Genomic DNA, 20,820 nt, shown 5'->3' on the forward strand with positions numbered 1-20,820 from the left:
CCTGCCAACAACCACTGCCTAGGCCCACGCATGACAAATGGCTACTTGGATGAGGGACTGGAGGGCTGCCATTGCCCTTGGGACTATACCCCAGCATGAGTCCATTGCCTTCAGGAGAGGAGGAGAGAAAGGTGGAGGGGGGAAACATACCATGTAACAGATATGGTAAATATTTACATTGTTTAGGCCTTAGGCACTTCAGCAGCCCATGATGTAATACCTTGCAGCAACTTAACCCGGCAAACATGGTTATCGAACTAATTGGATATGCAAATTAAAATCAATCAAACGGTCTAAACCAAAACCCAAATGTCTTTATATGGATAAATTCCTTATCTTAAAAGGAGGAGGTTCTCCTCTGCCAGGTTGAGGTGTTTCCAGGTACAGATGTGTATAAAGCTTCATCTTTTCAGATATTGGTTCTCATTCTGAGTTTGCTGTTTTATTTTTGTTGTGCATTCTTGTTTGTTTATGGCTTTCTACTCAAGGACGACGACATTTTTCTAAATTTAAACACAAGGGTAGGTTTTCTTTTTGTATTATTTGCCTCCGTATTATTTATGTCACACTTTCCCAAGTTATTTAAATCTTCTATTTTGGTAGGACTGCATTCCACCCCCCCCCCCAACCTCACACCACACCACCCCACCCCACCCCACTCTGGCAAGGAGCACTTGTTAAAGAGCACGTGGCTAATGGTACAACCGCACTGGTACAATGAACAAGACATCAGTCAGGGAGCAGCTGTTTATTACATCCATGCCAAAATATCAGTAGTTTACATCAAACTTTCCCTCTCTCCACCCTCAAAATAACAATAATAATCCATAAACCCATGGGTAGGTGTGTGAGCCTCCTGATATCACAAATGTAATTATTTTGAGGTGACTGAATATCTACAAGCATAAACAGTGTAAGAGGCTGGTAATGCTCACATCCCCATGGATTGTTGTGTTGTTTCACCAGCACTAGTCCCAGGTCCAAATATGTCAGTGGCTAAATACATCCCCAAATGGTGGTTGCTGGCACTCAGTTGGGGTGAGAGGGTGCTCCCAAGACCCTGGGATGCCAATATTTGAGACCACAACCATGGAGGGAAGAGGGAATGAACATATTGGTCACAGAAACACTGGACTTTTTACAGTCCCATGTCATGCGCTGCCTGTACTGGTCCTGTATTTGTACCTCTCTATCAGTAACTTCCTATACCTCAGTGGTCTCAGTGGAAAAACGTGAGTACTTTGCCCACTCTGCCACTCAGTTACTGTTTGCACATAGCCTTGATCTGCTACATCTGCGGTAGATATAAAAAGTAAAAAGTACTTGTTTGTCGACAGTATTAAAAAAAAAGCGGCATGAATGAAGTATTGTTGGCAGTTAAACCCATTTACTGGTGTATAAAATTATTATCCTCATCAATCACAGATAACATCTACAAAATAATGTCAAGCAACTTTACCGAAAGTTTAATTAAACAGCTGTATATTTTAATTTGTTGATCTCTCCGGGGCTACCTGTCATGTTTTTAACATACATCAGCATCCTTTGGTTCAGTTTTTTTTTAATCCGGTTGCCTTTTAACTAAATCAATTATGATACACAGCGGATTAATTACACATTGTGAAATTTGCTGCTTACCTCAGCACAGCATTCCTGAAGGTTCATGAGGACAATGACTGCCCACACCTTCCTTCTGCTCGGACTGCCTCTTGAATTTCTGCCTTTCACTCACTTCGAACTGTACCCGTTACTTTTATTTTGTGTTGCTTCTAAAGCAAGGCCAGAAAGGCTGGGTATTGAAGCTGTCCCTGCTTGGCTGTGTAGCTGCTTCTGATAGCAGCCTTGATGTCTCTCCCACTCTCACTGAAGTGCCAGATCAATAGGCACAAAAATTACAAAGTTCAAATTGACATGATTCTGATGTCATAAGATGTCAGATTAAATCCAAAAAATGTTTTTTTTTACAGAAAATGCCTATTTGTAAATTGCAGTGAAATCCAATTGGATATCCAGATGGATGTAAAGCAGTTGCTTATAGCGTGACAAAAAATAATACTTATTTGTAAAAACTGCAACTTGGTAACAGCTTCCTTGTGTGCTATATGTGGTGATGTCATTTCCACGAGAAAATTATTTTGAATATTTTATAATCAACCAGAAAATATGAACATGGGTCTTAAAGCTACACTTTATGAATAAACAAGTGAAGAGTTGGCCAGGACCACTAGAAGCTCAATCACGGTGCAGAACATGGACAAAATGTTCACATTATCTTGAAAAGTGCGAAATGTATTCCTCCAAACAGCAAGAAAAATCTTTTTCAAAGCAAATAATCACACATTGCTGATAGAAGCATCGTACTGTAATTAGACCTTGTTACCAGCTTTGAATCCCAAGTGACAACACTCTCTGAGCACATTTCACCAGCAATCTTTACCCACAACTTTGGCTGGAATTAGCATCATGTCACTCACAGCTCACAGAGAAAGATGACTTTCATCCTCTTCACCTCTCCATCTGGACTGAATCGAAACCTTGGTCCCAGAGATGAAATGGGTTGACTTTGACACTTAGCGGTCAATTTTAACCACCCCACTCCGTGGGTACAGTGGGTGGAAGTGATTAAAATCATCCGAGTCCACGAACCGAACCAAGTGCTCGCAATTCCCGCCCGGTGATATTTTATCTTCACCGATTTTGAAGTCAGCTGAGGCTCCTGCTCCAAGCAGGCAGGGGCCTAATTTAAATCTTAAAGCAGAGTGGCCCAAAGAGGCCAAGGCAAGTTTGAAAAAATAACTTGAATGTGGAAGCTTTGTGGGCCAGGAGGAGTGGAAGTGCTCCTCGTCATCCCATAAGGATATCTTGGGCCTCCCCTGCCCCGGCTTTCCCCACCCCCCCATCACTGATTGCAATCGTTCCCGACGTCCACCCTTACTCACTTACGTTGCCTGGATTGTTTCCATGGATTCCCAGGAGCGGCTTGACCCTCCGCGACTTTCCACTCCCACCCGCCTGCTTTAACATCATTCCCACCAGCTTCAGACAGAGATCAGTTTTGGGGTATTGAAATGAGGCCCGGGAATTAAAATCTCCTGTGCTCATACCCGGGTGGCCTGGCGGATCACCCCTCGCACCCCCGATTCCCGTCCCCAAGTTAAAATCGGCATCTTAGTGTTTGTCCCACCCCTTCCCAATATATCAGTCGGTTTTCATGATTTTCGGATCCAAATTTCAGTAAAAGTATCCTTACATTGTACCTTCCATACATCATGTCCTGCTGCCTCTCAGATGTTTTCCTCAAATTTCACTTTAAATGTAATGAAAGCCCTACATTATTGCAATAAACATAAAAACATTTTAAACAAGACAGTTGTCTGTCATGAAATCTCAATATAAAAAAAGAAATCTGTTCAAGCATTAATATTACATTTGTGCTGTAATTTCAAACGTAATTTACGAATCGTCTTACTCCAGACTCAATTGGCCAGTCTAGTATCATAACCGCTACACTACGGTACCCACAGAAAATGACCCCTAATAAAAACACACTCTATATTTCAGTCTAAGAGACCATTGAGATATCAATATTTGCAACGCCCGCACAAAATGTGAATTCTTGCCAACAACTGCCCTTGCATCAATTTGTTATTCTGAGGAGGTTCCAAGTAGAGGTAGGTACAAAGGAGTAGGCCATTCAGCCCCTCGAGCCTGTTCTGCCATTCAGGTATATCATGGATGATTTGTACCTCAACTCCATTTACCCTTAGATCCATATCCCTTGATACCCTTACCTAATAAAAATCTGTCAATCTGAGTCTTGAAAATTTCAATTGACCCAGCATCCGCAGCCTTTTGGGGGAGAGAATTCCAGATTTCCGCTACTCTTTGTGTGAAAAAGTGCTTCCTGATTTCACTTCTGAATGGCCTAGCTCTAATTTTAAGATTGTGCCTGCTTGTTCCGGATCCCCCCACTAGAGGAAATAGTTTCTCTGTATCTATCCTATTGAATCCTTAAACACCTCAATTAGATCACCCCTCAACGTTCTAAACTCAAGGGAATACAAGCCAAGTTTATGCAATCTGTCCTCTTAATTTAACACTTTGAGCTCTGGTATCATTCTAGTGAATATGCTATACCCCTCCAAGGGCAATATATCTGTCCTGAGTTTCAGTGCCATCTCAATTACTCCAAATGGGGTAGGGCAAGTTATCATGTTAACTTAGCTGGTTCAAGAGCGCCAAATCTGAGGTCTAGGAGCAAGCCATGGAGAATGGTGTGGCATCCAGGGAGACCAAAAGGGAAAGAGAAAAATAATTATAAAATGTGGAAAGAACACTGTACATACACTTTAAAAATGGCAGTTACTATTAACAATGTGGAAACACTGACATCAAAAGAGTTATTGTGACTTCACAGGAGATCATGACAGGGTAAGAATTCCTCTATCCTGTATACAGCGATGTGGTAAATGTGTTTGTAAAGACTTCCTCTGTTCGATATTAATAGCAGAATTAGAAACAGTGCATCATAGAACTGAGGAACTCTTTAAAAGCACATTTGAGATGTCACTGCACTGAGCAGTCAAAGGACTTCTTACCCCAGATGTCAAAAAAGAAACCCATGGAAATGACCCCGTCACATGAGAGACACTAGATCCTCTTTATAGCCTCCTAATTTTGAATTTCTAATTTTTAGGAAACAGCATAGTTATTTTTTAAATATGCATTTTACGATAGAAGTGTATGGCTACCACAGAAACAAGCTTTTATTTCTCTCTCTCTCTCTCTTTCTTTGTCTGTCTGTCTCTTTTTTTTCTTTGTCTGCGTCTCTCCAGCTGCTTGCCCTGTACTGTGCAGTGGTAACGGTCAATACTCCAAGGGGAACTGCATCTGCTACAGTGGCTGGAAGGGAGCCGAGTGTGATGTACCCGTCAGCCAGTGCATTGACCCAGCATGCGGAGGCCGTGGGACCTGCACCGCGGGAACCTGTGTCTGCTCTGCAGGCTACAAAGGCGAGAACTGTGAGGAAGGTAAAAGGCAGCAAAAAATTGCACTGCAAAAATGCTTCCAGTATACTGAAACCACATAGTGGTAGATTAGTCGGTAACAGCCAGAAAGAGTTACCTCCACTTAAAATTTCTTCTCTTTATTATGGGACTTTGTCCTTTTCTATCTTTGGTGTAGTTCAAAAGAAGTGGAGAGAGTTTACATTTCATTAGTCGCCTGTGCAAATTAACTGTAGTTAAGGGTTGTGGTGGCCATTGGGTTTATTAAAATGAGCGAGAGTGTGTAATGCAAAGTGTCCGAATATCACACCAGCACCTACCAGCTACCCTGTTCATACACTGACTATAGAAAGTGTCCGTGTATCACACTAATACCAATCAGCTCTCCTGTTTATACAGTCACTAAGAAATATTGGTCTGTCACACCGGAAGCCATCAGCTATTCCATAATGCTCAGGAACACTCGTGTTTTTATTATTTGTAATCATATTTTTTTTCCTTTATCACATTAAGGTATAAAATTGACAGTTTGGGGATGTTTACTTTAGTGGAGCCTATCAATGCACTTTGAGTCATGGACTGTTGCTGTGGTGGATTGATGAGGGTTTCTGGCCCCCATTAGAAATTGTATAATGCCAATCTCGGGGTCGGTTTCTTTGAATCAATAAATGAGGATGGTGCATCCTCAGTTAATCAATCATCCTTGCCAGTGCCACATCAAAATAATTGGAAGTGAGGCAGGTTGTGGCAATAAAAGGTCAAGTTACATGTCAAGCATAAGTAGTCAGTATGTGGATTGCTGTGAACAGTGAAGTCAGGTCCACAGTGAAGGTGAGTGATGAAGTGCCAAGAAATATAGAAAGTAAAACCCCTGATAATAGCAACTCCACAACGATCTTGGCAGAATTTCTTCATGATGGCCAAAAATGTAACACGGTAACAATGAACAAATTGGAATCTAGACATGGCATGATTTCAGCTGTAACATTCAGTGAAATAAAACCCAGTGTTGCTGCCGTTTGAATCATGTGGTTTGACAGCATTACAATTCAAACATCCATGGGAGTTCACTGCTTTTTCAAATAACAACAATGACATGCATTTATCTAGCGCCTGCATAGTAAAAAGTCTCAAGGTGCTTCACAGGAATGTAATCAGACAAAAATTTACACCAAGCCAAAGAAGGAGACATTAGGACAGGTGACCCAAAGCTTGGTCAAAGAGGTCGGTTTTAAGGAGGGTCTTAAAGGAGGAAAGAGAGACAGAGGGTTTAGGGAAGGAATTCCAGAGCTAAGGGCCTAGACAGCTGAAGGCACAGCCGCCAGTGGTGGGGCGAAGGAAATCAGGGATGCACAAGAATTGAACCAACTTTCAAATTGCACTCGTCTCTGCTGCAAATCTGGTTTAAGCAGCATTAAATTACTCTTTCTATATATTATAAAGAATAACGGTGTTGGTAAAGTGCTTCACTGTTTCATGATGGTTTTCATGGTTTCTGTTGTCATTTGAACTACTTTATAGGTTACCTCCTTGTAACACATGGCTAGCTATATGTTATCCTGTATAAACACTCTGCTAGCTACATGTTAACCTGTATTAAGACACTGCTAGTTATGTGCGTTATTGTATAAAGATAATGCTAACTGTGTTATCCTGCCTAAGGACACTGCTAGCTATGTGCTTTTCTGTATACACTTGCAGCTAGCTCTGTGCTTTCCTGTACAAACACACTAGTAGCTATGTGTTATCCTGTGTAAGCACACTGCTAGGTCTATTATCGTCCTTGTGACACACTCCTAGGTCTTCATTATTCTCTCTTGCTACATAGTGCAGCAGCTCTTGATTTCTAATTATTTGATTTGTTTATAGGAGACTTCAGTCCATTACTGTTCAGTATCACACACTGCGCTGGTAACAATCTATTGACAACATAATATGCTCATTAATTCAACCTGTATATATTATTTTAGAGCAGCACAGTTTTTTTTTCAAAGCAGCAGTGTCCATATACTGTGGATAATTTTTTTTTATAGTATTTGGTCCTTTTGATATTTTATTGCTACATCGCACAATCCAGTCTTTTTATTCGTTCATGGGATGTGGGCATCGCTGGCAAGGCTGGCATTTATTGCCCATCCCTAATTGCCCTTGAGAAGGTGGTGGTGAGCCACCTTCTTGAACCGCTGCAGTCTGTGTGGTGAAGGTTCTCCCACAGTGCTGCTAGGAAGGGAGTTCCAGGATTTTGACCCAGCGACGATGAAGGAACGGCGATATATTTCCAAGTCGGGATGGTGTGTGACTTGGAGGGGAACGTGCAGGTGGTGTTGTTCCCATGTACCTGCTGCCCTTGTCCTAGGTGGTAGAGGTCGCGGGTTTGGGAGGCGCTGTCGAAGAAGCCTTGGCGAGTTGCTGCAGTGCATCCTGTGGGTGGTACACACTGCAGCCACTGTGCGGCCAGTGGTGAAGGGAGTGAATGTTTAGGGTGGTGGATGGGGTCGCAATCAAGCAGGCTGCTTTGTTCTGGATGGTGTCGAGTTTCTTGAGTGTTGTAGGAGCTTCACTCATCCAGGCAAATGGAAAGTATTCCATCACACTCCTGACTTGTACCTTGTAGATGGTGGAAAGGCTTTGGGGAGTCAGGAGGTGAGTCACTCGCTGCAGAATACCCAGCCTCTGACCTGCTCTTGTAGCCACAGTATTTATGTGGCTGGTCCAGTTAAGTTTCTAGTCAATGGTGACTCCCAGGATGTTGATGGTGGGGGACTCGGCGATGGTAATGCTGCTGAATGTCAAGAGGAGGGGGTTAGACTCTCTCTTGTTGGAGATGGTCATTGCCTGGCCATATGTTATCTTATATATAGCATGCCTCTAATGTTTTGTCGACCTTAATGTAACACAAATTTAGCACTATTGTGAACCCTGATATGTAGAATAGTTGCATTATTTATATTACGAACGTAAGAAATAAGAGCAAGAGCAGGCCATACGACCCCAGGAGCCTGCTCCGCCGTTCAATAAGATCATGGCTGATCTTCTACCTCAACTCCACTTTCCCACCATATACCCATATCCCTTGATTCCCTAAGTGTCCAAATATCCATCGATCTCAGTCTTGAATGTACTTAACGAATGAGCATTAGCAGCCCTCTGGGGTAGAGAATTCCAAAGATTAACAACCCTCTGAGAGAAGAAATTTTTCCTCATCTCGGTCCTAAATGGCCGACCCCTTATCTTGACCTCTAGTTCTCGACTCTCCAGCCTCTCAGCATCTTCCCTGTCAAGCCCTCTAAGAATTTTATATGTTTCAATGAGATCACCTCATTCTTCTAAACTCCAGAGAATATAGGCCCATTCTACTCAATCCCTCCTCACAGGACAACCCTCTCATCCCAGGAATCAATCCAGTGAACTGTCATTGAACCCCTTCTAAGGCAAGTATATCCTTCCTTAGGTAAGAAGACCAAAACCGTACGCAGTACTCCAGGTGCAGTCTCACCAGAGCCCTATATAATTGCAGCAAGACCTCCTTACTCTTATACTCCAACCCCCTTGCAATAAAGGCAAACATGCCATTTGCCTTCCTAATTGTTTGCTGTACCTGCATGTTAACTTTCTGTGATTCATGTGGAAGGACACCCAAATCCCTCTGACTACCAACATTTCTTAGTCTCTCACCTTTTAAAAAAATATTCTGCTTTTCTATTCTTCCTACCAAAGTGGATAATTTCACATTTCCCCACATTCTATTCCATCTGCCACCATCTTGCCCACTCACTTAACCTCTCGATATCCCTTTGCAGCTCGAAATCTCAGCATTGTGTTAGTGTCCACCCTGCTGCTCACCAAGATTGAGCTGCAAAAAGCAACTCAACAACCCAACGCCTTATTTCAGGTTAATTTAACTTACTGGAAGCAATAGCTCTCTTTATTATATTTGGATTGACAGAAGCTTCAAATGAATATGGTTGTTCACACCTAACGAGAAAAAAGCATTAAGTGCAATTCCTCCCCTTTCCCCCACAGCCAATTTAAAGTCACTGCCGGAACTTTCTATCCTATAGTTCTGGTGTCATATTTTAACATAGGTCCTAAAGATCTGAGTAGATGGACATCTTGAAATTTCTACAGGGGGTGCATCTCCCTTCTAGACATGTTGGGGATAATTTTAACCTAACTGACCCCATCGGATCAGCCGCCTGTTTTACACCCTGTGAATAATTGCACACCTTGTCTGGTTCTGAGCCGTACAGACTCAGAAAGGCCCAGGTTTCATCTGTGGGTCAAGCTGGTCAAAATATATGTGCTGAACTAATTGATCACAGCTGGAGCAGCGGTAAAGCTGCAACACTTGGTGCCAGTGTTCCTGGACTGAGGAGAAGAAAATTCAGGCAGAGTTGACTTTCCTGATCACTATCCAATGGCCCTTATTGAAAAATGCTCTGCGTGGATGTCCAGTGAGGACAGAATCAGTCTTTACTATGGAATAGCTCACTGTCTCTATAAGAATGGCCATTTGGTTGAGGTACCAGAGATCTGATGGTACCAGTGGAATCGTACTCCAGGATTACATTCCATTTTCTTTGGGACAGGCGACGAGAAAAGTGGAGAACAAAGTTATTGATAAAGTTTACACTCAAACTTGCCGCAATGAACAGAATTCTTCAGTGAATGCTGTTCCTGGAACAGAGTCTGCCCAGAAGCTCCCTCTGGTGTCAGTAACATCCTTTTAATCTTGCCACACATTGTACAAAAACACACTTTACTGACCTCCAAACATGATTCAGTTTTATAAAAAGCTGCATTCTGAATATTTGAATGTAATTTTTTTTCCCAACAGAACTATGGATGAACTAGTTTTGTTCCTGCTGCTACCTTCTTTGTTTTGGTGCTGCATTAATTCACTAATACATTCCAGCGTTGCACTCTCCATGACATTGATCAATATGAGAGCAACTGATTCAGCTAAATCGAAATTGAAAACCTAGTATAAATCCAAAAGCTGTGTCTGCTCTCCAGGGAATTCTGCTCGAGCCTTCCTAAAATATGAGATTTGATGGTTTAGCAGCCTAAGTGATAAGAGTAAACTGCTGCAAATATATCAGAACTTTTGTTAAAGGGTGGAAATTATTTTATTGATCTGTGTTTCTAAAATGAATGGACTCAGCTGATTCGTATGCAGTTCCAAGCTGTAGAGCTTTAAGGAAGTGGAATTGGAGATAGCTGATCAGCAAAAAGAAAACTCAGCGGGTAGCATTCATGCTCTGCACATTGTGTTTATCATATTTAAGTTGTTCATAATATTTACCTCGTACAGTGATGGGATTGGATTTGATAATTGTTATTAGCTATTTTATGCTGCATAAACCAAGTTGAAGTATTAGTCAGCCAAATACTCTCACCACACAGTGAAAACATCTTGTATTTTATTGGCAGTAGCAATTTCCATATTAGAAAGAATTATAGGCAGGGTTACCAACCTAAAATCGCAGGCTGAGATTCAATGATGAGGCCTTTTGTAATGCTTAAGGTTCAATCAGGTCATTTGTATTTATCATTTTTTTTATTATACCACTCTCCTTTTCACCATTTATCAAAACTTTTATTCCACCACAATTCTCTGTGCAACTATGTACATACTAATTTTTTATGTGAGCTCAGGTAGGCTGTTACAGAGGGTACAGATGGAGGAAAGGTGAGTTGACCTGTAAATTTTTACACATTGCCCAGGTGTCAGAAATACATCAGCAAGGGCAGTAGCTTAGGAATGACAGACGTGGTCTAAAGAAATAATGTTTAAAAGAAATATATCTCTATCCGTACTATTCAACTCAGCCAAGCCTTAGTTTCATTAGTAGACTATAGGGCCAATTTCCCTAACCCTCACGCCAGGGAAACATACATTTCCACAGGTGCAAAGTTCAGGAAAGGGGTGCAGAGGCCATTGTCCACATGCCTTGAGTCCTTTTACGTTACCCGGCTTTTCTGGGCGTGGGGGGAGCAAAGTAGCAATGCAAATGAGGTGGGGGCGGGGATTCTTGACCTCCTAGTTCATTTTCTGGAACACCCAAGTGCAGAGGTCCCCAAAAAACATGGCACTGTTACCTGCCTCTGAACCCATGCCAATTGGAGGGGTCTGCAGGGGTCCAGGAGCAGGCCAAAGACTTTAAGATAGGCATTTTTTAAAAAAAACTTTTCAACAACCCCCGCCCTCCCACCACCCCCCCCCCCCCCCCCACCCCCACAAAAAGATGTCCAGGTGTAATTGGAGCTTTATCGTAGAATCATAGAACAGTTACAGCATGAAAGGAGGCCATTCGGCCCATTGAGTCCGTGCCGGCTCTGTGCAAGAGCAATCCAGCTAGTCCACTCCCCTGCCCTATCACCGTAGCCCTGCAAATTTTTTCCTTTACTTAGCCAGTTTTGTATCCATGCTGCTACTGCCCCCTTTATTGCACGGGCTTCAATCTTGATGACAAGCCTATTATGTGGCACTTTATCAAACAGCCTTTTGAAAGTCCATATACACCACATCAGCCGCATTGTCTTCATCTACCATCTCTGTTATCTCATCAAATTCATGCTGGCTTTCCCTAATCAATCCACACTTGTCCAAGTAACTGCTAATTCTGTCCCGGATTATCGTTTCCAAAAGTTTCCCCACCACCGAGGTTAAACTAACTGGCCTGTAGTTGCTGGGTTTATCCTTACACCCTTTTTTGAATAAGGCATAACATTTACAATTCTCCAATCCTTTGGCACCACCCCTGTATCTAAGGATGTTTGGAAGATTATGACCAGTACCTCCGCAATTTCCACCCTTACTTCTCTCAGCAACCTAGGATGCATCCCATCCAGACCGGGTGACTTATCTACTTTCTAGTACCTCTACTTGAACAATTTTTAGCCCATGCAGTATCTGAACTACATCTTCCTTTACTGGGACTCTGGCAGCATCTTCTTCCTTGGTAAAGACAGATGCAAAGTACTCATTTAGTACCTTAGCCATGCCCTCTGCCTCCATGAATAGATCTTCTTTTTGGTCCCTGATCAGCCCCACCCCTCCTCTTACTACCCGTTTACTGTTTACCTTTTATGTTTGCCACCAGTCTATTCTCATACTCTCTCTTTGCCCCACTTATTTCCTTTTTCACTTCCCCTCTGATCTTTCCATATTCAGCCTGGTTCTTACTTGTATTATCAACCTGACATCTGCCATACGCCCCTTTTTTCTGCTTAATCTTACTCTCTATTTCTTTTGTCATCCAGGGAGCTCTGGCTTCAGTTGCCCTACCTTTCTCCCTTGTGGGAATGTACCTAGACTTTACCTGAATTATCTCCTCCTTAAAGGCCACCCATTGTTCAATTACAGTTTTGCCTGCCAATCTTTGATTCCAATTTACCTGGACCAGATCTGTTCTCACCCACTGAAATCGGCCCTCCTCCACTTGAGTATTTTTACTTTCGAGTGGTCCATGTCCTTTTCCATAGCTATTCTAAACCAGATAATACTATGATCGCTGTTCCCTAAATGTTCCCCCACTGACACTTGCTCCACTTGGCCTGTCTCATTCCCCAGAACCAAGTCCAGCATTCCCCTTACGTACCACCCCTTCACTCACATCAAGCATGGGAAGAGATGGGTAGTACAGTATGATGTGACAGGGCAAGAATCACCAATGGCTATCAACTGCATTTGGGGTGGGGTTTGCAAGGAAAATGACCCTCAGGGGTTCCCTCCCCATCTCCTTCTCCAATCACTCGTGCTTTATCCCATTCCCTTGTCGCAGCACCCATTCCCTTTACCCCTTCACTCACATCATTACCCCAATGTCTTCCCCTTTGAAATACCCACTCAACCCCTGTATCCTCCTCTCTTCCTTGCTCCACTGTCACTCATCTCACCCTTACCCTACATCCACTACCCTAGACCCCCCACCCCTAACTATCACTCACTCCCCCAAAAGGTTTCTGTCAAGGAGGCTTTGTTTCTTGGGTTTTTAAAAAATCAATTTAGAATGAGGAAAGAAACTGCCTACATGCTTCTTTGTGTGTCTTTCTGTTTTTTTCTCCTGTTGGTGTTAGAAATTAGAATCTCTGTATCACATCTGTGAGCAATTATCATTGACCTTTTCTGGCCGTTAGCAAAACACAGATAGTTAATTGGCATCAAAATTTAACTGGTAGGATTTTATTTGAAAAATGAAGTGACATTAAATGAAGAAAGACACATACCCTCTCCATCTCCCTCCTCTCTCTCTCTTTTTCTCCACTTTCATTCCTCCATCTCTCTCTGACCCCTGTCTGTGTTTCTCTCTCTCTCCCCCCATTCCTCCTCATCCCCAGCTTAATATGCTTTCTAAATTCTATAGAACACAAAATAAAACCTATGTGTAATCACAAGAGTCCAATTTCTCTCTCTCTCACACACAGACACACGTAGCATCTCTTTTAAAAAATATGTCACTCAATATAAATTTGTGCTCAATAAATCTTTTGAAAATTATCCTTTTGATCTCCTTCTAGAGGTCAGTGGCAGATCTAACAATTTTTTTTAAAGTGCAACAGCAGTACAAATCACATTGAGGAAATTCAGGATTATAGTTTTCACACAAATATTTATTGAGTCATGGAATTGGAAAATGAAGATACCATGGAACCCCATAAATACTGTTTTACCAAAAATGCAATTTAATTTATTCAGTCACTGTTAATTAGTGTCCTTGATAATGTGTGGTACAATATATGGGATAAAACAGATATCCTCCAACCCACTGTGAGCCATGCCACAGGACAGCACTGGTATATACTTAAATGTTTTGCGTCTAGCAAGTAGCCATCACACTTTAAATGTTGCACATTATCACTTATGCAAACTTCTCTGTCACATTTGAAGAAAAGCATTAATAAAGAGAAAGAAAGCCAGTCATTTTAATTTGATGTCTTTTGACCTTGGGTAAGAGCTGTATATTTACAAGTGGCATGCTAATTCACAAAGAAACATCAAGGAAAAGTGAACTAATCTCCTCAAATTTCCTGTCATGGGGGAAGCATATTGTTGGAAGGGCAAATGCAAGTGAAAAAATGGGAAATTCTCAGACCATAATTTCCCACTAATTAACTTCAAGATGTAATTAGCCTTTAATTAAACTCAGGATATGCTATTTATGACAATTAGACATCTACGTGTAACACTTAATAGTGATAACCCATAACTCTACTTGAATGGAAGAATAATATTTTGCATGTTGTATGATGTAATGCTTCTGTTTTTATAAATTGGCATTTCGTTTGCCTTAATATTCAAGAAGCATTTGGATGAGCACTTGAAATGCCATAGCATACAAGGCTACGGACCAAATGCTGGAATATGGGATTAGAGTAGACTGGGCTGATGGCCGGCGCGGACACGATGGGCCGAAGGGCCTCTATCCGTGCTGTATAACTCTATGACTCTATGACTCTAATATGAGCAATGCCAAAAGAGATAGGAACATAGGAACAGGAGTAGACCATTCAGCCCCTCGACCCCCTGTTCCTCCATTCAATTAGATCATGGCTGATCTGTATCTTAACTCCATTTACCCGCCTTGGTACTTGATCCACTAGTACATAACAATTGAGGATGCAAAAAATAGTATTGTACAAGGCAACTATCAATAACAACACAGCATGCTATGTTTCACCCTATATTGTTCATGATGTTGCTTTTCCTCCTTTTAATACACAGTATGAGTCCTATATATATTCTTTCACATTGATCCCCAATTTCTCCCCACCATATTGATGCTTAGAAAATAAATTCAGTTGGTAACAAAAAATAATTCAGTCAGTGTATAATGTAAATAAGGGTGTTTATTCTTGCACTGTGACATTTAAAATTTTGATAATACCTCCAAAACACTCCTTACAATAGAAGATGAGATGTCAGTAGTAATTGCTTCATGTTGACAGGGAATTGTGAATATTCACTGAAAACAAGTTTTGCTGCAGCCAAATATCTTTTCTAGTATTTTATTTTGACATGCTTGAATTACTTTGCCTCTGATCAAGAATATTATTTCCGAGGGGTCTTGGCAGCTGGAGCCTTTTAACCACAGTGTCTACTTACCCGTATCTATTGTTTACTTCAACAAGTATAAGGAGCCAGGATGTAGCTGGTGCAGTGGGCTAGGTGTTGCCTGCATCCGAGAACAAATTTAAGTAGAAGACGATGGCTTTTCATCTTTGAGATCTGAGTTCAAATCCAGCCTGCCTAAATTTAAAACAGAAATAGACAGTTTCCTGGAAGTAAAGGGAATTAGGGGTTACGGGGAGTGGGCAGGAAATTGGACATGAATTTAGATTTGAGGTTAGGATCAGATCAGCCATGATCTTATTGAATGGCGGAGCAGGCTCGAGTGGCCGATTGGCCTACTCCTGCTCCTATTTCTTATGTTCTTATGTTCTGCACTAACAAGTGAAAGGTTCCTTTGTTTGGTGGTTGTAATGGTCCCTGGGCAAATCGGTGCTTAGTTTGATACTAATTGACACTAAATTGGCATTCTCACTCAGAGAAGGTCACAAGATTGTTGTAGTGGGAAATAAAAAATTGTCATACTGGGGCAGGAGAGAGTGTGCTTTATTTTGGGACCCAGTAGTGGTAGTTTGTATCTGACCATATTTTACCTAACCTGTGAATTCACACACAAAGTTTGCACAAAAAGTCAAGTTAAGGGGCAGTGTCACCTTCATAATGTGCCCTGCAAGAGAATTTCCTGTGTTTAAACATACAGGGGTACATAGTAACAATGACTGGTCTCACAATAGCTGGCCTAACATTGGTATGCTATTGGTATAGCATTTAATCCATGGTGCTTCAGTGGCATTGTAACTTCATCAGTGTCTGTTATTTTGGCTCACTTGCATTGTCCAGCTCAGTAATTCATCCCAGCCAGTTCTCCAATTACGTCATCATAACATAAGAAATAGGAGCAGGAGTAGGCCATTCAGCCCCTCGAGCCTGCTCCGCCATTCAGTAAGATCATGGCTGATGCCATTGCTGCTCATTATTCAATTAAAATATTCATTAAAATTCAACACACAGAAAAGCGAAAAGAATTGCACTAATGCCAATTCTTTGTAACTCTTTTGTAAAATGAATTATCAGCTTTCCACTTTAAAGTTCAGGGGTTCATTTCTCTTAATTAACTAAAGTCAATTGAACACCAAGATTAAAGCACTCCTTATAGTACAGTTTTTAGGAGTTATGTTCAAATTAAACTCTTCTTACTAAAGATGCAATGTGATCTTGTGCAAACAGTTTTCACAAATAATATTAAAAGAACCATAACCTTGCAAAGATGATCAAATGTGAGCAATTCAAAAAGTATCATGCCTACCACCAAGACCACTTGCTTTTATCTCCACAGCATTGCTTATCTCTGCCCTTACCTCACTCCCACTCAAACTTTTGCTGAAACCACCATACATGCTTTTGTTATTACCAGATTTGACTTTTCCAGCAACTTCCTCACTGAGCTCCACCCTACACAAACTCCAACTCATCCAAAACTGCACCCATTCCTCACTAAGTCCTGTTCACCTATCTTCTCCATCCTTACTAACCCCCATTGGCTCTCTGTTCTCCAACACATCAAATTCAAAATCTTCATCCTCATTTACAAATCCTTTCATAACCTAGTCCCACCCTTCTGCAACCTCCTTTGATCTTCTGATTTCTTATGTATTTCCACCCCCTGTTCCACCTTTGATGGCAGAATCTATAGCTATCTCAGCCCTAATCTTTTGATCTCCCTCCTAAACTCTTCTGCATTGCTATTCCTTACCTCACCTTTAGAAGCTTCCATAACAGCTATCTTTTCAACAATGTCTTTGGTCATCTCTTCTAACTCTTCCACTGTTGCTCATTGTCCGTTTCTCCTCTATTAAGTATTTGGAACATTTTCTGTGTTGATGATGCTATATAAATGTAAGTTAGCAAACTGTTCCAGAAAAGAAAAGAAAATCAGATATATTCCAGATATAACAAGTAGGAGTATAATGTATACCTCATCGAAGATAAACTAGAGTTGCTGCATTGAAGATATTTGAGTACATTAAGTAATTTGTTTACGGCTGGCTTGTGGCCTACAAATTCAGTTAATTGCTGTCATTAGAATTATGCTATTGCTCAATCACTGTCCCTTTTGTGTGTATTTGAATATGTTAAACTTCAAGTAAGTTTTGACCGATATAAGTTAATACATGTGGACAGTTGAAATTTCCTCATAACATTCTGTCGGTATTCCATGATTTTTGTCCCTATTGATATCTTACAGTGGACTGTTTGGATCCAACGTGCTCAAATCATGGAGTATGTGCCCAAGGGGACTGTCACTGCAGCCCAGGTTGGGGTGGATTAAATTGTGATATCCCCAGAGCCCAATGCCCTGATCAGTGTACAGGACATGGCACCTACATTCCAGAAACAGGCCTCTGCAGCTGTGACCCAAACTGGATTGGCCCGGACTGCTCAGTCGGTAAGGAAAAACACTTAATTCTCTGTATGACTGTAACCAGTAAAAGGTAGATATACCTAAGTTCTATTGAATATTTACCTTGGCCCTGAAATTACACTGCAGGATTTTACCCTATGAATGCAGTCATCTGAAATCCCTCTCATCATTACTTTGTTGGAAGCATTAAACATTTATTTTAAACGAGCTACCACTGTGCTAAATAGAAACTAGGGAGTTCAGCCAAACATGTTCGACTGGTGTCCCACTGTGTCATTTCAGCGTTTCTGTTACCGAAAGAATAATTTGAGAATTTCTGTTCAAAGGAAAAAACAAACTTAATTGTTTCTTTAACAAAAGCAAAGTACTGCGGATGCTGGAAATCTGAAATGAAAACAGAAAATGCTGGAAACACTCAGCAGGTCAGGCAGCATCTGTGGAGAGAGAAGCAGAATTAACATTTCAGGTCAATGACCTGACAAAAGGTCATCGACCTGAAACGTGGGCCAGGATTTTGGCCCGGAGCCGGGAAGGGGGAGGTGGGTTGAATCGCGGACAGGAAACCTGGAAGTACGGTTTTCCCGGACGTCGTTGCGATTTTGATGTAAGGACGTCTTTTATTTTTTTTGTTGGTTTGTCATCCGACAGGCCAGCCTGATTGACCGGCTGGTCTCTGTTGGACAGGAGCAGAGCAAGTAAGAGGACGTGAAAAGGTAAGTGTTCAGTAAGTCTTAGATTGTATGGAAGTGGGGGGGCATAGGGGCATGAGTGGGCATGGGGGTCACGAGGCGGGGGAGGTCAGTCACCGGGGAGTCTGTTATGGGGAGGGAGGGAGGGAGGGTCAGTCGTCGGTCGGGGGTGGGGGGTGAGATCGGAGGTCAATCATCGGAGGTCAGTCACCGGTGGCAGTCATGGGGTGGGGGAGGAGGATTGGCGGTCATGGGGGGGCAATCGGGTGTAAGTCACGGGGGGGTCAGTCATTGGGGGGCGGGTCAGGATCAAGGGGTCATTGCGGGGGTCCGCAATCATTTGAGGTGGGGGTCCAGGATCTTTGGTGGGGGGCCGTCATCATTGATGGGGGGGGTCCGCAATCGTTGGGGCGGTCATTGCAGGTAGGCCTGTTGGGCCTGGGGGAAGCACTTCTGCTCCTCCAGGCCCACAAGCTGTGCCAGAAAGGCACTTACCTGCAATTTTGGGCCTTCTCGTCTCCTCTCACGTGGCGTGAAGAACAAGGCCTGGGAATCCCAACCCCAAGGGGCTAAAATCGCAAAATATTTCAAAATGAAGGCCCACAGCCTCCTTGAAAATTTTAGTGACCATCCCACCTCCTGGGAGCAGGTTGGTCGCTCGCCACTCGTCTCGCCCCGGTGAAAGCCTGAAAGGGGCGGATTGGAGGCAGGTTAGGGGCGGGTCTGAAATTGTTGCAATTTTCAATGCCCCCCCGCCCCCAACCCACCACTTTTCACAGTTAAAATCCTGCCCGTTAACTCCGTTTCTCTCTCCACAGATGCTGGCTGACCTGCTGAGTGTTTTCCAGTATTGTCTGTTTTTATTTATTGTTTCTTTGTTTTGTTTTCAGGAAGGTGGTTAGCTATATTTGTATTTTGTACCTTTTATTTCTGACTTTAAAGAGGTTTTCAGTGGTAGCTGAATTGTAATCAGTGTGTTGCTTGCCAAACAAGGAAAGGTACAGAGCTGCATCTGTTTCTGGGTAATGAAGTTATGAGAACACTTGGAAACACTTGGGAAATACCTCATTAAGTTCGTAGACGAAGAAAAAAGAGGAATCTGAGATAAAGGTCTTGGACTGGCAATTAGCCAATTTCAGTGGGATGAAAAGCGACTTAGACGAGATTAATTAATTGGGAAAAATGGCAAATCAAACAGCAGAACAGCATTGGGAGATATTTAAATACAAGACGAATAAAGTACAGGATAAATACATTCCAACTAGGAGCAAAGGAGGCACATCAAAGACAGCAAGGTTCCATGGATAAATATGATGTGGAGATGCCGGTGATGGACTGGGGTGGACAAATGTGGTGTTGTAAGATTCCTTACATTTGTCCATGGATAAATAGACAGACCAAATAAACAAAAAGTGAGATTGAGCAAAACATAACAAATGTAGAAGGAATCAATGAGAAGTATCAAAGGTCTGGAATGGAAGCAAAAAGAAAAATTAGGAAGACAAAGATAGAATATCGAAAAAGATAGGTCGTCAACATAAAGGGAAATAGCCAGGACTTTTATACGAACTATAATGGTGGTCAAAGAAGGGGGAGGACCACTTTGAATTGAAGGCAGTTATCTTGTGCTTGAAAGTGAAGTGTCTCCAGAGGCTGCTGGATTATGTGGCTGGATGGGATTTGGGTCATTTGCTTCACTGGCAAAGGCCCTCAGGTAAGTCCTGAGATGGGAGGAGAGCGCATAGCGCTGTAGAGCTGGGAGGAGCACTCCTGCCCAGGGTTCAGATTGTGTTTTAATTCAGCAATCGAAGGCAGCTGCTGCCTACATGTGAAAGCTATGTATTTTATGGCAGTTCACAATTAATCAAATTTGATGATCTTTCACCAGCTGGTCAGAAACATTTCTTGCTTTGCCAGCCAGTTACTAGCCCGCATATTCTCAATCAGCAACATTCGCGTCCAATAAGACACTTTCCAATTGGTGCTCTCTTTGTTTCCTTTCAGTTCTGTCATTTACTTTATTCCCCAATGCATTTTTTTTCTTTGTGAAGGATTGACTTTCCTTATAATTTCCCCAGTTTAACTTGCATGCTGGTTGTGTGCTTTATGCGCAGAACAATTATCACTGATTGCCAACTGGCCTCAAAATGGAAGGCCATTGGAAACATGAATTACCCCATTAACAGGGGCCTTACGCCGTGAAATAGCAGCCCTAACTTTCTGTGGCAAGTTTAATTTGTTTTTACAGTGCAAATCCAGCAATTTCTTGAAACTAATGGGAAGGTTGACGGCGAGCTCTGATTTTTGCGAGGCTGATGGCGGAGCGGTGCAATTTGTCCAGCAATTTGTGGCCATTTGCAACTCACGGTGTATCTCTTCCTCACCACAAATTGCTGGGTTTTTTAAGCACTAATAATGATGAGCGTGTGAACTCGCCGTTATTTTCCCAGCAAATTTGAGACCAGTATGTTTTCCCTTACTTCCCCACATTAAGTAGAGTCAAACCACTGCCAAATTTGACAGCAGCATGTTTGAGCAGTCTAATCAATTTTCTGTAACTCGCTGGAGACGTCTAGCATAGATGCATTTAAGGGGAAGCTAGATAAACACATGAGGGAGATAGGAATAGAA

The 20,820-nt window shown here is 42.1% G+C and overlaps 1 protein-coding gene across 1 annotated transcript in view; it reads left to right on the plus strand.

Annotated features, from left to right (window-relative positions):
- The window catches only part of tenm2a (teneurin transmembrane protein 2a), a 1,632,827-nt gene that overhangs the window by 1,540,748 nt on the left and 71,259 nt on the right, over nt 1–20,820 (plus strand). The window contains exons 16-18 of the mRNA XM_067996099.1: nt 489–521; nt 4,836–5,030; nt 17,324–17,524. Coding sequence (XP_067852200.1) covers nt 489–521; nt 4,836–5,030; nt 17,324–17,524 — 429 coding nt within the window. The remainder of the gene's footprint in view (nt 1–488; nt 522–4,835; nt 5,031–17,323; nt 17,525–20,820) is intronic.

The sequence above is a fragment of the Heptranchias perlo genome, chromosome 14 (genome assembly GCF_035084215.1).
Source record: "Heptranchias perlo isolate sHepPer1 chromosome 14, sHepPer1.hap1, whole genome shotgun sequence".
NCBI classification, from domain to species: Eukaryota; Metazoa; Chordata; class Chondrichthyes; order Hexanchiformes; family Hexanchidae; genus Heptranchias; species Heptranchias perlo.